Source organism: Crinia signifera, chromosome 7, assembly GCF_055691185.1.
Source record: "Crinia signifera chromosome 7, ASM5569118v1, whole genome shotgun sequence".
NCBI classification, from domain to species: domain Eukaryota; kingdom Metazoa; phylum Chordata; class Amphibia; order Anura; family Myobatrachidae; genus Crinia; species Crinia signifera.
The window spans coordinates 62,385,501-62,402,684 of NC_139223.1; the positions used below are offsets into that span (position 1 = coordinate 62,385,501).

General features: G+C 44.6%; 1 protein-coding gene across 1 annotated transcript in view; it reads right to left on the reverse strand.

Annotated features, from left to right (window-relative positions):
- The window catches only part of SDR42E2 (short chain dehydrogenase/reductase family 42E, member 2), a 63,276-nt gene that overhangs the window by 19,978 nt on the left and 26,114 nt on the right, over positions 1–17,184 (reverse strand). The window contains exons 6-7 of the mRNA XM_083153235.1: positions 7,756–7,838; positions 5,723–5,860 (exon numbers count right to left, since the gene is read on the reverse strand). Of these exons, the coding sequence (XP_083009361.1) occupies positions 5,723–5,860; positions 7,756–7,838 (221 nt within the window). The remainder of the gene's footprint in view (positions 1–5,722; positions 5,861–7,755; positions 7,839–17,184) is intronic.

Genomic DNA, 17,184 nt, shown 5'->3' on the forward strand with positions numbered 1-17,184 from the left:
ATTGGCCACCCTAATTGTGTCCCTCCTGGAGAGGGTCATGTTGGGAGGTATGCTCATACTTGCCTACCTGACCCTCTCCAGGAGTGAGAAAATGCTCTGTTCCTGGACTACCCTGGTAATGTATGATTGCCAGCACCTGTGGGGAGCAAGGTAATTGACAAGAAAGGTGTTTCACCACAGGTGATGGCAATCATACATTACCAGGGAAGTCCAGGAACAGAGCATTTTCTCCCTCAAGGAGGGTACTTATGTAGTATCTGGGCGTCCGATTTAGAAATCAGGTCGGATCGGTAGCATCGCATCGCATCGCATGCGACCAAATCGTATGCGATGCGATGGTCCCAATTTTTCCATAGGATTCAATGTTAAAATGGTCTGAGTCCATTTTAACATGGAATTTAATGGGAAAAAGGGGTCCTTTTCCTTTCCCCACTATCCAAGTGGGCATGGAGTCGGATATAAACCTGTGGCGAGCGTAGCGTGCCACCGAGCCCGAAGCGCGGCGAGCGGACACAGAATACTTTTTAAGAAATCTGCGTCCGCTCGCCACACTTTATAAAATCAACTCTATGCCCACTTGGATAGTGGGGAAATGAACAGGACCTTGTTAACATTGAATCCTATACAAAATCGCATCGAATCGCATCTGATTGTATGCCTTAAGGTAAGGCATACAATCAGAAAATCGGCAGCCCAGATACTACATAAGTACCGGCAAGTATGGTCACACTGCATTCCCTCCAACATGACCTATTCCATTAGGTACAAATGCTCTGCTTCTGGACTTCTGCACTGCTGGAACACCGTTATCATCACTGAACTAGTTCAACACAGGTGACTGCAATTATCAATTAGTCCAGACACGGAGCATTTTGTACCTAATGGATCATGTTGGAGGGTATGACACTGCTTCAACGGTTACGGTATAAATGGTAGACAATGTCTGGGTTGACAGTCACTAGGTCGACGACTAATGTGCAACAGTGACTAAGTCAACACCTTGAAATGGTCGACAAACCTAAGGTCAACATCGACAAAAAGTTGACACAAGCTTGTGGTTAACATAGACATGGTCAACATGAATAAGGTTGAAATGAGTTTTTCACATTTTTGTTGCCAATGTCGACATGGTCACTGTATAAATGTTCCGCCAGCGTTCACCACACTACTATATTCCCACTCTATGCCCGCCTGGATAGTAAAGTATAAAAAAACACCTTTAGTGAGGCATGTGTCGCCCTAAGTCTTGTCGACCTTTAGTGGTTGAATGAATGTACAGTATGTCGACCTTCATAGTGCCGACCCATATAGAGGCTGAGATCTACAGGGCTTAGGCTGTAATGCACATGCGCAAATCTTCGGGGAAATGGTGCGGTGGATATTTTCAAAGCGCTTTTACTGTCATCGCAGGGCTCCGGAGGGGTAAGTATACAGAAAATGGGTGCAGAGTGTACAGCATGGGGCCCCTCCTGGACTCAGGCGCCATGTGAACCGCACACACTGCACCCATTATAAATACGCGTAAAGTATATTTCCGGCTTTACAGTGTCCGAGACAAATCTTAGTTTGATCACTGAAACTACTTTACTTTATGAAGACATTTGGCTATAAGATGTAATGCCTTAAGGTGCGTACACACGGGGGCGATTTTGTCCAAAATCGCGGGAAATATGGTCGCTGAGCGTAATGGGAGTGTGCACCGGCGATATATCGCCGGGTGCGCGCTCCAGTTTTTGCCCCTGTGGTGATCGCTGGTCGCAGGAACATGCTCCTGCGACCAGCTGATTACCACTGCCGGGCTCCCCCCGGCAGTTTCTTTTTCATCAGCGACCATCTCTGGTCGCTGATGAACAGGAGAAACTGAGCAATATATTGCTCAGCCATATATCGCTCAGCAATATATGGCTGAGCAATATATCTCCCCCGTGTGTACACAGCATTAGAGCAGAGGTTGCTAAAGACACTTCTCAATGCAACTGTCTAGGTTTTAAGTATATCCATGGTTCAGCACAGATCGTCAAATCAAATTCACTAAGGTACTAATTAAGGGGCCCATTTATCATATAATATTTGCGGGTAGTTCCCCCCAAAACACCACTTTTGGGGGTTAGTCACAAATATTAATATTGTTCACGCTAGGCTGTTTCAGCGAGATGATACGCCCTGCCCGATTTTTAAAGGGCAAAATGTGCCCTGCCCCTCTAGCAGTGCCCTGCTAATACACCACAATTTTCTCTCTGAGGAAGCCGCTGAGGCTTACAGCAGCCGGGAAAACGCGTAAGAGATTAAAAAGAACATCCATTTCCTATGCATTGAGACTGTAACCTGGTACCTGCAGACGTTCCATATTGGTGCATACTCTGTACATACTCCGGATAAAGACATCTAGTGTCAGCAGCTGGGAGGCACATAAGCTCACCGTACATGCTACAATCCTTCAAGGTATTTTACAACTATCGTCTGGCCAGACTAGAACATGATGACCCTGCAACCTTATGGTGTGTTATTAACATCCATCTACATCCACCTGCCTAATACCAATACTAAAGGTGCCCATACAACTACAGGTTTTATTGTCAGATCTGGCCGGTTGGAACAAAAATCTGGTAGTATCTGAATGACAATTTGTCAGTTTTCCAGCATTTCCAAGCAAATATTGTAGTCAACTGCCATTTGCTCTCATCCATTACCAGGTTTTGTTCGAACCAGCAAGATCTGACAATAAATCTGTAGGTCAGGGGTGGCCAAACCTGTCCTCAAGATCTACCAACGGTGCATGTTTTCCAGGCAATCTGTGGATCTATAGCAGGAATGAATGCAGCATGTTTGAAAATGTGACCGTTAGTATTGACTACAGCTGTGCACCAGCTAGGTGATCTGGAAAACATGGACCGTTGGTAGATCTCGACAGAGCCGGCCCTAGGCATAGGAAAACTAGGCAATTGCCTAGGGCGTTTGGAATGCCTAGGGGCACCAGCAGCTTCTGCTGCTTAAAATGATATGCAGCATGCCTATATTCTGTGTGTGAGTGAGGCTGTATCTGCATATGAAATAGTGTATTCATGGAAATCACTGTAACACACCGTATTCAGGTAACGACACAGTTGCACGCAGAATATAGGCATGCTGCATATCATTTTAATCATCGGAAGCTCCTTGTGTGTCCTGGTCACATAACAATGCAAATAAGATTAATTTTCAGCAAAAAAAGGCACCCAAACTTTAGCAGGACTGGCCAGGAGCTGCATGGCCTATTGATGCAAGATGTATGAGGAAACATCTGTATCCAAGCAGAGGCAGAGGTCACAGTGTTAGTGGCTGTGCGAGTGCTGTCTGCGGGTGGGTTGGTTGTGCAATAGTGTTCAGCATATGTGTAAGGGGCATTATGTGTGTCATGTATAAATGCATTAATAATGTGCGACATATGTGTAACAGGCATTATGTGTGTCATGTGTTTAAGGGCATTAATAATGTGCAACATATGTGTAATGGGCATTATATGTGTCATTATGTTTATGAAGGGCATTAAAAAAGGTTGGCATAATGTGCAAGGGGCATTATGTTTATAGGACATTAATAACTTGTGTCATGTGTAAGGGGAATTACTGTGTGGTATTAACAGGGGTGCCGAGAGAAAGGGGTAGGGGGTACAAATTACCCAGGCCAAAGTCTGATGGAAGGGCCAAGTGGGGGCCCCGGGCCACCTCCCCTTAAGTGACAGCAGCAGCTGCAGCTCTTCTCCTCTGCCCAGCACACACTGCTTTGTGCTGGGTTGCAGTGTGGCCATGGAGGTGCTTAATACCCCGTTCTCACTGCAGCCAAATTCCCGGGTCTAGCATGTAGACCCGGGAATTTTCCTTTTAACACAGGATTTTGGCAGTGTGAACGGGTCCCATACCCGGATCTCAGACATGGGTAAAACCCTTCTTTTTACCCGTGTCTGAGATCCGGGTATGCAGACATGGGTCGACCCGTTCACACTGCCGAAAAACCTGGAAAAGCTGTGTATTTCTCACTCGCAGTGAGAATACAGCATTAAATACATTATTTTATCAGGATTTTTTTTAAGGGTATAATGTGAATAATGTGAGGAGTAATGTATATAAGGTAAAGTGGTACTACTGTGTGTATGTGATGTGAATAAGGGACACCATCGCATGATATAATGTGAATAAAGTTGCACTACTGTGTGGCATAATGTGAATTGGGGGTACTATTGTGTGGACATGCCCCTTTCCAGCAAGAACACACCCCTGTTTGGGCCGCGCACCGAATGTGTGCACTGTTTCTATTTAAAATATTGCAGGTAGGAGCACCAAAATAATGACTGCTATGATGAGGGTTGATGGGGCTGGAAAAGGGGAGCAGGGTCAAAGGCGGAACTAGTGGCGGTGCTAGGAGGCACCAGCCAAAATCTTGCCTAGGGCGTCATTTAGGCTAGGGCCAGCTCTGGATCTCGAGGACCGGTTTGGCCACCTCTGCTGTAGGTCTATGGCAGTGACAAAACAGGACTGTTCCTAAATACCAGCTTACTAACTAAGGACTAATTTACTAACATCTGTATGCTCCAAATACATTACCAAGCTTACTAACAAGGAAAGCTTCTAATCCTCAGCAGTGTGGATCTATACCCAAAAGGGCTTTTTAACTATATTAATGTGATTGTTACATTTCCTTTTATGTAATTTAGTTTTTATTGTCTTATAATTGTGGCCACAATTGAATTGTTTAGCTATATATATTTTTTTTAGTCAAAAAATATTAAATTGATATATATATTGCAGTTTAATTTTTCTCTACCCTGCTAAAACAGCCTGCTGCCTGTCCCACGTCAGAAGCCCTGGGAAGCTAAGCACCTCCGTAGATGCCCGGCACTTCCCCGGCAGTGACTTCAGCGGGGCCAGGTCCGCCCCTTTTGGTGATGTCGGTGGGTCAGGCCAGCCTCCGTTTGTGTTGGCGGAGGCCAGACCCACCCCCTTTTGTGATGGCGGCTGCTAGGCCTGCTACCTTTCATGATGTTGAGGGCCCGGGCCCGCCCCCTTTTGTCACGTCAGCGTCTCATGCCCGCCCACAACGGTGACGTCGGCGGGCCCGGTCTGCCCCCTTTATGCTGCCCCGTGCAGCACTGCCCTGCCCTGCCCAGTTCCTAGAAGGAATCCCTGAATTAAGTATTCCCTGAATGTACGATGAAGGTATCCATCCTGCTCACATCTATAGTTTTCTGGTTTTCTATGGGGGCATCGGATCCCAGGGCTACCACAAGTTTGAGATGGCGGTAGCCCATTGTAGCCTATGGGCTACAGGCTGCATTGCGTGAGGCACATCACCCTCACGCTGCTGTCACCCAATATTCAAAACCCTCACCCACGTTGCTCATCACCCTCACGCTGCTGTCACCCCCTATATATATATATATATATATATATATATGTGTGTGTGTGTATCAGGTAGGGGCCCCACTAAATGGCTTTGCCTGGGGGCCCACACTTCTGTTAAGATGGCTCTGCCCTTGCAACTACCACTGACTCCACCCTTTGGCTTTATTTACACCAAAACATAATTTAAACAAACTATTCCCGGATTCCAGAATTGTTGCAGTGTTATTTACAGTAACATTATTAGAACACTCATTGCTTACTTATAAGATGTATTATGTTTTGTAGAATGTTACTGTTCTGATAAGTAAAAGGAATGATCAAAAAATACTATTACTACAACTCACAGCTATATATCCTTTACTGGCGGTCAGCGCTTCAGCGGCAAGTACATGAGCTTCTATCAGATTGTACAAGTGAATCCAGTTCATCTTGGTCCGATCATTCCAAAACTTAAAGCACAATAATCGTTTCTCGGCATTTGCCTGGAAATACACAAAGAATATATTAGGGCAGGAGGGTAGAAACTGGTCCTCAAGATCTACCAACATTTCATGTTTTCCATACCACCTCTGGATCTTTACAATGTGTAGATTAGGAATGAATGCACCACGGTTGAAAATGTAAGATAGTGGCCAGCACTGTTTTAGGTATAATGACATTATTATCTAGAAATGAGTTCATTACATTTGTTAAATCATATTTTTCAGGTTATTCTGTCCCTCAACATTTTATCCTCACCTTGGTTAAATCATATATTTCAGGTTAGTCTGTCCCTGATTTTTCAGGTTTGTCTGTCCCTGCTTTTTCAGGTTAGTCTGTCCCTGCTTTTTCAGATTAGTTTGTCCATGCAAGAAGGAAAGACAGACATGTTGAGGAAATTGAACCATGGCGCAGTGTTGGAGATAAAGGTATGCAGGAAGAAAACTATGAAACTGATAGAATGCATGCTCTATGCAATGCTCTACAGCCCCACCCCCTAGATGTGATGTCATGATGTCACAGATTTAAGGGTAGGTCAGCATAGAGCTTTGTAGTGCTCCTCCACATTTGATAGGGGGAGAGGAGGGTGCAAGATGCCATATTGCGATAGATGTTAGAATAGACTCCCACAAATGGCGGCTTCCTGTCAATCAATTTACGGATAGCGAATACAAATAATGCCACATTTCTTGGCAAAATGGCCTTGCGTATGTGCGTTACACATGTGAAGTTGTTCTACAATTAGCTGCTATGTGAAATCACAGGCGAGCGATAAGGTCCGAATAACCCCTACATTTCTGTATTGGGGTGTGGTATATGGTCCCAACATTCATTAGGCTGACGTCAGGATCCCGACTGGCCGGACTCAGACAGCGGGGCAAGTGCAACAAAGCCCCTTGCGGGCTTGCTGTGCTCACCACGCTGCGGGCACAGTGGCTCGCTACGCTCGCAACCTACAGTATTCTATTCTCCCTCTATGGGGGTCGTGGACCCCCACGAGGGAGATAGCCGGTGGCCGTCAGGACCCAGAGTGTCTGGGTTTTGACTGTCGGGTTGCCGACGTCGGGGTAATGACTGTCGGGATCCCAACTGTTGGGAAACTGTCCGGCACCCCCTGTATTGTACGTGCAGGCTCCACTCTCTCCCCTGCACATGCAGTGAGTAGGCTCTGATGGTGTGCCACAGACCTCTGGGAAAATGGCAATAAATGTTCTATGAATTGTGGTGACCTAGAATGCACATTGCCACTTCTGGGCCAAATGACCTGTGTACTTGGAATGAATATCTCCTTTCCTTTTTGTTAATAGCCAGCCCTGTTCCTGTCTCTGCAAACAATAACCAGGGCCGCCATCAAGGGGGGTACTGTGGGCACAGCTGTCCTGGGCCTGGCCACTCTTACAGAGAGGGAAGGGCCCGGACCACTTATTCTGCCCATGGAAAAACCCAGCAGTCATGACTCATGCCCAACTGCCTCTGCTGAGCTGCCCCAGCTGAAGCCCACTGCTCCCAGGGTGCTTCTAGAGTGTAGGCTTCTCCTCCACCTCTGGATGCTGGTGGCCATTTAAAATGTGGCATCATCTGGTGAGCCAATCAGAGCTTGCGTACCAGCAGCCGGGCCCCAAGCTCCGGATGGCTCACAAGTCGATGCCATATTTTAAATGGCCACCAGCATCCGGAGGAGGAGGAGAAGCATACACTCTAGAAATGCTCCAGGTGCAGTGGGCTTCAATGGGGGCAGCACAACGGAAAGGGAGGGGACAAAAAGAGCTGGGCGGTGATTGGGGGGACGACGACAGGACTAGAAGTCAGACCCAGACCCACAATTTCTGTTGGCAGACCTGACAATAATCCCTACTAGTATAATCTCCCATATAATCTTTGAACCTTGATGACATACAACCAGTCTTGGCAAATGTCTTCTCTCATCTGGTCCATATATTCCTGGAGGTCGCAATACACAAGTGAGAAGTTTATTGCCTCCTACAACAACACATAAAAAATGTGTAAGTGCAATTAAATAACATCTGTTAATAAAGCTCAAAGTAATTACTTCTATTTCTTATATTTACTTCCATTTGATCCAGAACACAGTAGCTAAAATACACACTGCTTCAAATAAGGTTGCTCTGGAAGATACACATATGATGCTTTTCTGGTACTAATCTAGAGTTAAGCAGGCCATACATCTACAGATTTCTTGTCAGATCTGGCTGGTTGGAACAAGATCCAAAATCCAAACAGTTTTTCTGTTTTCCAGCATTTCAAAGCAAATGGTCAACTGTCATTTGCTCTCATCCATTACCAGGTTTTTGTTCCAACCAACCAGATCGGACAATCAGTCTGTATATGTATGGCCAGCTTAAAGGTGTGCATACTGTACATCTACAGATCGATTGTCAGATCGGGCTGGCTGGAACAAAAACCTGGTAATACCTGATTGACAGTTTTTGACAGTTTTCCAGCATTTCAAAGCAAATGATCAACTGTCATTTGCTCTCATCCATTACCAGGTTTTTGTTCCAACCAGCCCAATCTGCCAATCAATCTGTAACTTACTGTAAGTCATTAGCGATATTAATGATGCAGCATATATAACAAGTACATTAGCAAAAATGTTTTAAAAAGTAATACATACAAGACAACAAAAATAAGCCAAGTACTGGGTTGGTGCACTGGCTAATTGTGCAAGGGGTATAAATGACTGCAGCAAAGCCCTCATTTTGCATACAGGCCCAGGATTGCTCCACTATAATAACATTTTGGGGTAAATTTACTAAGAGGGGAGTTCTATTACAGATGGGATTTTGCTATGGGAAAGCAATCCCATCTTAGTAAATGTACTCCTTTGGGTGTTGACCAGTGGGTCTTAGCAGTCCTTTCTATCTGTAAGAGATTGGAAATACAATAACCAGTCCAAGAACTAATCAGTCAAACACCTCATGCCAGTTTTGAGGCCAGGGGATAGCTAAATAGGTACTTGTTTCCTAGCACGGTGCCCACATTTTCAACGTATGCAAACGTAGTTAAATCGCATCGTATCGCATACCGCAATATAGGGGGAAATTTACTAATATGAATTCATAAAAAATAGGTGTATTCGTAGGCAGAAATACACCTATTTTTTACACATTTGTATTTTTGGGATTTAAAATACAGCAATTCGTATTCTTAAAGATGGGACATTCGTATTTGTATTTACAAATACGAATGTCTACACCATCGATAGAATACGACAGGAATAACCATTCAAAAGAATGGTGGTTCCTGATTTACTAAGCAGCCGTATTGATAATACGGCTGCTAATTGGCGTGAAACAGCCACGAAAATACGACAGGAAAATACACTTTGATTGTCCTGTCATATTTGCTTTAAGCCTGCACGGATCAGTCAGATCCGTGCAGGCTTTAGTGTTAAAAAATAGAAAAATAAATAAATATAAAAAAAAAAAAACAGCGTGGGGTCCCCCCCACAGCTGTAACCAGCACCAGGCTGAAAGAGCCAGGGCCGGTAATTAAAAATCAGGGAACCCGACAAATAGGGGTTCCCCGATTTTTAACAACCAGCCCCAGGCTCCAGGTCCGGGGCTGGTTCCCAAAATACGGGGGGCAAAATGACTAGGGGTCCCCCGTATTTTAAGAACCAGCCCCAGGCCAAACCAGCCAGCAGGGTAATGTCACAGCCGGGGGACACTTATTATATAAGGTCCCGCGGCCAAAACGTTAACCCCCTGACCGGTCAGCCTGACCAGGGGCCCTGGGAGAGTGTGGACACCCCCAATAAAGGGGTCGCCCCCCTCCAGGACTTACCTGACCAGGCTGAAGCCTGGTGCTGTCCCTGGTGACCCTGGGCTGTGGTCACCGGGCTGATTTCAGTGTAAAAGAATAGATGAAAAACTATTGTTTAAAACTGTGGAACTATGAGTCCCAGCAAGCCTTCCCCGCAAGCTGGGACTTGGAGAACCACAAGTCCCAGCCTGCGGGGCATTAAAGGGCCCGCTGGCACTTGTAGTTCCACAGTAATAAAAATAGTAAAATAAATACACACTGACACAATGAAAATAAAACTTTAATACATCCATTACACACATACTGATAAGTAAGTATCAGTATGTGTGTAATGGATGTATTAAAGTTTTATTTTCATTGTGTCAGTGTGTATTTATTTTACTATTTTTATTAATGTGGAACTACAAGTGCCAGCGGGCCCTTTAATGCCCCGCAGGCTGGGACTTGTGGTTCTCCAAGTCCCAGCTTGCGGGGGAGGCTTGCTGGGACTCATAGTTCCACAGTTTTAAACAATAGTTTTTCATCTATTCTTTTACACTGAAATCAGCCCGGTGACCACAGCCCAGGGCCACCGGGGACAGCACCAGGCTTCAGCCTGGTCAGGTAAGTCCTGGAGGGGGGGGACCCCTTTATTGGGGGGGTCCCCACTCCCCCAGGGCCCCTGGCCAGGCTGACCGGTCAGGGAGTTAATGTTTTGGCTGCGGGACCTTATATAATAAGTGTCCCCCGGCTGTGACATTACCCTGCTGGCTGGTTTGGCCTGGGGCTGGTTCTTAAAATACGGGGAACCCCTATTTGTCGGGTTCCCTGATTTTTAATTACCGGCCCTACTCCTTCACCTTGCAGCCTGCACGGATCTGACTGATCCGTGCAGACTGCCTCTACTAATTCGTATTAGTGGCCGTATATATGGCCAGCTAATACGAATAAGTACAACATCGGAGGGTTACAAAGCAGTCGTATATGACTGCTTTGTAAATCCCCCTCCGGAACACGACTTTGCATACGACTGAAACAGTCGTATGCAGTCGTAGGGGAAATACTAATACGAAAAACTAGGTTTTTCATATTAGTAAATTTCCCCCATAATGTCATACGATACGATGCGTGCGATGCGATTTCAGTCACTCCTGTTCCCACTCACTGTCTTCCGCTTCCTGGCTCACTGATAATCCCGCCCCCTGTCACATCCTCACAGAAATCACTCTGAGGTTATTTTGTGAGAGAAGTGGATTTGTATTTGTGAGCTAGTGATTGATTCTTGGTGATTTGCTTATTTTGACTGAAATGGCTGCTGCGCAGAATAAATTTTCATTGCTGCAGACGGAGGCGGAGGCAATTGAATTCTTCCAGCGCAATAATCTTTTTCCGGTGGCGGCGAATTGCGCCAATAGACACAGTATGCGGCTGAGTCTCAAGGAAGGTATGTGGCGGTGCTATGTGAAGGTTTGCCGGCTAAAGGCAAGCCTTAGAGAGGCACACTTTTTCCCCGGGTGCCCCTTACCCTTCCTGACATTGGTGAGGTTTATCTACTCCTGGACGCAGGAGATGACCACGGTAGAGTACTGCCAGCAGCAGCTTCATATGTCCAAGAAGACTGCAGTACTGTACAATAAGTGGATGCGGGAGGCCTGCTTGATGGATCTAATGGCGCAGCCGCAGCGCTGTATTGGTGGGCCAGACCGCATAGTAGAGGTAGACGAGACCTTATTTGTCAGGAGGCAAAGCAATGTAGGCCGGATGTTACCCCAGCAGTGGGTATTCGGGGGAATCTGCAGGGAAACAGGGCAGTGTTTCCTGACAAAGGTGGCCACCCGTAATGCCAGCACATTAATGTCGGCTATAATGGACAACGTAGAGCCTGGATCTACAATATATACAGACAGTTGGAGGGCGTACAGCACAGACCATCTGCGATTGGCCGGATACGAGCAACGCCCAGGTGAACCACAGATACAATTTCATTGACCCATCAACGGGGGTACATACGCAGAACATTGAAAGGATGTGGGGCGCATGTATATGGCGCAATAAACATCATCGGGGCACCGCAAGGCACATGTTGCAATCATATTTGGAAGAATTCATGTGGCGGAAAACTTTGGGTGGGTATGACCCTTTTGAATGTATCCTCCACGCCCCCGCCACACTGCTACCGAAGGACAATTAAATTATTTGATCTTGATTACATGGTATTAATTAATCTTTCCTGTTTTAATTCAATTGTTTGTATTACCTGTTATTTTATGGTTTATTAGTTTTTTCAGTAAATTATACTTCTTAGTCAACACATGTCGTCATTACTGTGTCAGTTGCATGATTTTGCAGGGGTGAATGTGTTAATAAAACACCACCACTATCCCTGGCATCCTGAAGCGTGGCGAGCGGTGGCGGAACGCGTCCTCCGACCTTTTCATACCCCCACTATCCACGTCGGAGTGGAGTTGATTTTAGATAGTGTGGTGAGCGCAGCGAGCCACCAAGCCCGAAGCGTGGCGATATGAAAAGGTCGGAGGATGCGTTCCGCCACCGCATCACATCTCATTGTAAGCACCCATCACATCTCATGGCATGGGTGCTTGTACAATGAAATATTGCATCGCATTTCCTGCCATTCGATCCTAAGCAATATTTTATTCTATAAGCACTCCTGTGCAGTTAACATGGACATCGCATCACATCGCACGCATCGCACAGCACTATAGATGGTACGCGATGCAATGCGATTTCACTACGCAGAATAGCACACTAAGCTATATGCGTAGTGGGCGCCGTGCTAGAAAACAAGTACTGCTAAATATTATGTATTCAAACACAGCTTCCAATATTCCAAAGTCAAGACATAACTGTCCACGCCCCTAATCTGTCCAACCACACCATTATCAATACCACGGACAACATCTATGTTGCTAATGGGGAATAAAGACTGCTCTATGAAACAGTGGATTGTTAGGGTGTTGAGAAGAAACCACTGTGATGAGTTATAACACTTCTAGAGTTTTTCCTACTGGTAGAATCTATAGATGTTAGTATAGGTGCCAACAGCGGGGGTGATTCAGGTTCACTCGCAATGCACTTTTGGGTCCTTATTCTGGTTCACTCGCAAAGGCAAATTCCTTCTCAAATGGACAAAACCATGCGCACTGCAGGTGGGGCAGATGTAACTTGTGCAGAGAGAGTTAGATTTGGCTGTTTTATTGTTTCTGTGCAGGGTAAATACTGTCTGCTTTATTTTTACACTGCGATATAGATATCAGTTTGAAGTACACACGCCACCCAAACCTAACTCTCTCTGCACATGTTACATCAGCCCCACCTGCAGTTTACATGGTTTTATCCATTAGTAAACCAAGGGCCTGATTCTGGTTGACTCGCTTAGTGAATGCCCACCCCCCCGCCGCTGCACGTACATTCCCGGGTCATTGCAAATGGATGTTTTGCATAAACATCCATTCCCAAGGGAGCGTACGCGCGACCATTGAATGACTGTGCCATCGGTTAGCTTACACTGACTTATATTTGCGAGCATCTGGGATACAGATGGGGCAGGTGCTGATGTCCTGTGACTTCAGCAGCCCCGGCAGGCAGCTGCCCACCTGTGTTCACATGGTGTTAGCGATCCATGCTGAATAGCCCCCAATTGTGGAAAATATTCTTTCTACTTGAGCTGATAACGCTGCAGCTGTTAGCAATTGCTCGACAGTAACTAGGTTGACAGTCAATAGATCTCAGATGAATGGTCAACAGGCCACAAGGTCGACACACCAAAAATGTTGACATGGTCAAAAGGTCGACACAAGCCAACAGGGAAATGGTTAACACACCTATTTTTTATATCAGGGTCGACATGGACTCCCAATTAGTGTAATGCATTTCCCTTACACTGTGCCATTCCCAATTATATTCCACATGGATCATATAGCATGAAAAAGTCCCGTCCCGTCCCCCCCCCACGAGCAAATCCCCGCACTAGCAAGTGGCTATCACATTCTTACAGAACATTCCTAATTTGGTGAGCAGCAGCAGGAACAGCAAGGATTCTTTTTTGTAAATCACACCAAAAATCTAAAGGTAACATGTATTTACTAAAATCCATTGTTTACTTTTTTGGTCATCCCACATATATAATTGTACAAACCTTAAGTATTAGGGATCTTTCATGACAAGAGTCGCATATGAAACCCAAAATATCCTTGTTAGCTGGTTTTGTCAGTATTAGAAGTGACTTGTGTCTATACTACAGGTATCAGGTGGAGTGAGAGCGAAGTGTAACCTGCTCCCAGCTAAATTTATCACAGTCTCACCCGGGCACCTGGTATCATGTTGCACTTTACATTAATTTGTTGTACAGTGCCATTCCTAACCTTATCGCTGCTCTGAGCGTCTTAGGTGCTGAAGTGACTGCCTGCTATGGAAATGTCTGGGGTCTGCCATGAATAATTCTAGTAGAGTGTATCGGGTGTATCGGGTGACCGCTGCAAGGCCTGTGGCTGACAAAACAATTAGAAGCAATTGTGTAAACAGAAACTTATAATGTCACTTTCTACTCAATAAGGGAATTCGTGACTACAGACACGCCGGTCAATATCCAGGGCGGCAGCTTCTGAATCCACCTCACTTTCTACCAAAAAGCTAAGCGATCTTATTATTCCTTTTTTTGCACGAAATAACATATATAACCTTTTTTATTGTACTTTTAAAAAATTGTCTCCCCTTTTTTTATTGTACTTTTAAAGCAATATATGCATTTCCCCCTTTTTTTTGTACGTATACACCGTATTTGTATGTTCAGTCTCCTAAACCCGCATAATAAATCTTTGTATTTTTTATATATACACCTACAGTTTTATTTATTTGAAAACTTAAACACCGGTCGCCAAGGTCAAAAACCTTTTTTCCAATTACTTCCTAGTATTGAGACGGTACACCGCCACCCAATTTGACCTGAGCAGACGCCCCATATCTAAGGGAGTGTTTATTACATACTATTTTACATAAATACCTATCCCGTGTCCTACTGTGCTTTATATCTTGGCGCTGAATCCCTGTTCTTTTTTATCTATATATATATATATATATATATATATATATATGTACGTGCATAGACCGCACTCACACTTATTTGCTTGTAGCTGCGGGGTGCCAGACAAGAGATAAACGGGGTGAGCGAATATCCCAGTAATAGTCTGTGGTGTATCCACACCGGCTGAGGTATGGAATGTCAGGCACTCGCCTAATAATAATCAAAATCCAAGGGTCAGGTAAAAGTCCAAAAATAGTGCAGTTTTATTTCAACTATCCAATATAGTCATAATTTTCTCATAACATGCCATAACATAACATATATATATGAGAAGAAAAGAAGGGCACAAGCTTCAATATCAACGTGAAACAATCTTTACTATAAAAGCTTTAAAAACGTACATGGTAAATTTAAAACAAGCCATCTCACTGTCCCCGGATCCCATTCGCTAGTTCATAGGCAGTGTGTTAAGCATCTTGCGGTGGCAATCTCCTGCTGTGATCCCTCCTGTCATGCATGCAACGGCATCCCTCATAAGTGTCTATGGGGGATACAATGCTGCCCAATGAACCAATGTCTGAAATGCAATGGCAATACCCCATTGTAATCTATGGACTTCTTACTACAGCGCCAGCTGGGCAGCATGGTCAGCCAGGGGTCAATGCTAACCACGCATGCGGGGATTCTCCATCACCCGGCAGAGCAGATCGCAGGGACTGGCTCCTTTTGGAGCTCCTGTCCCTGCCTCTGCATGGACATACATACTGGTTTTAGGATTGCATATTGCATTTGCTATCCATAGTAAATGGGTCCTTATATCAACAAGTCATGCATGGCACTGCAGAAAAACACTATGGTTGACATGTAATAGAATGAGAGATTCAGAAAAATTTGGTAAGAATTTTTTTTAAAGCAGCAATCATTTACATTTCAAAATCAAACTGGTTTTGCAGTGTTAATGATTGCCGCTTTAAAAAAATTTCTTCCCAAATCTCTCACTTTTATTGTCAAAACAATAAAAATGGTCAACATGCATTTTCAACATAGTCCTAAGGTCAGCACAAGTAAAATGTAGACATAAAAAGATCGACATGGGAAAATAGGTTGCTCTGAGCAAACTTACATATTCATGTGCATTCGGGGGGGGGATGGGCGGGCAACTGACATCCGGTGCGGTGATGTCAGCTGCCCGCCTCCCTGCAACTGCGTCATCGGCCCATTATCATGAGAATGCCAAGTGTTCTCATGGGAACACCCATAAAATGCTGGGTGATCCCATATGCTAATAGGCCACACTGCCACCACCCGCCCATCGGCCGCAAGTATGGGTGTTTGTTCGCCATGGGTGCAGAAATGTGCATGGGCATACCGCAAACATCGTCCCCTTGCGAACGTAAGCAGGCCAGCGAATGGACCTGAATGAATTAATACATACAGTAGGACAAATGTACTTTTAGACAAGGCCTGGATATCTAACCTGACCCATACGTAAGAAACAGAACCCTCTTGTTGCATGACATCAGAAGCCACTGAGACCAGAAGGTTCTGTTTTCAGGAAAGGCCATGTGGTTCCATGGTTATCTATATCTATAACAACAATAGTGTCTTCAGCGCCCTATGGATGTAATGTCTATTAAAAACAATTAAATGTATAAAGAAATATGCTTGTGGCTTCTTTTCTGAAGAATATTTTTATTTTCAGAGAGCAGCAATCAATACCCGACGCATTTCGTCTCCTTCAGAGACTTCATCAGGGGTTTTGTTTACAATCTCGAGTATTACTACTTGTGCTAATCTTGATTCAAACAATTTTCTGGTCTTTTGTATTAAGACTCCCAATGGGTGCGACTGGCAAAAGATCTTTTGGGCTGGTAGGCTTTAACTTCATATACTTAATATGGAGTATAATTTGCTTAGGCGGATGATTTGGTATTGACTATAATAGTGAAAAAGATTCGCCCCCTCTAAGTTTTTGGGGAGTCTCTTACTCCACTGCAGTATTAAAACTATTCAGACTCGGAGACTGTTATTGGAACAGTTACTACAAGTAACATTTGGGTGTGTGTGTGCTCCTTGGAGTCCTGCCAGCAAGTCGGGGCGCTGAAGACACTATTGTTGTATTTCTGTGTTGGTTCTTACTAGTAGGGAACCGAGTGTCAACAGCGACCACCTATTTTTTATTAGCGCAACTTCGGAGATTGTGTTTTTTATATACAGGTTGAGTATCCCGTATCCAAAATGCTCGGGACCAGGAGAATTTTGGATAACGGATTATTCCGTATTTCGGAATATTTTAATATTTCAATTATGTATTTTGGAGTATCTTGCATGTATGCTGTGTAAACACATAAAATACACACAAATATATTTTATTAACACATAAAATACACACAAATATATTTTATTTGTTCAAAAAACAAGGTTTCAAAACATGAAACAAAATTTGTGTACTATCTCAGATATTGAATTTGAATGCCAAGCAATCATTGTCTTGCACATATATAGTGCCAGTTACAT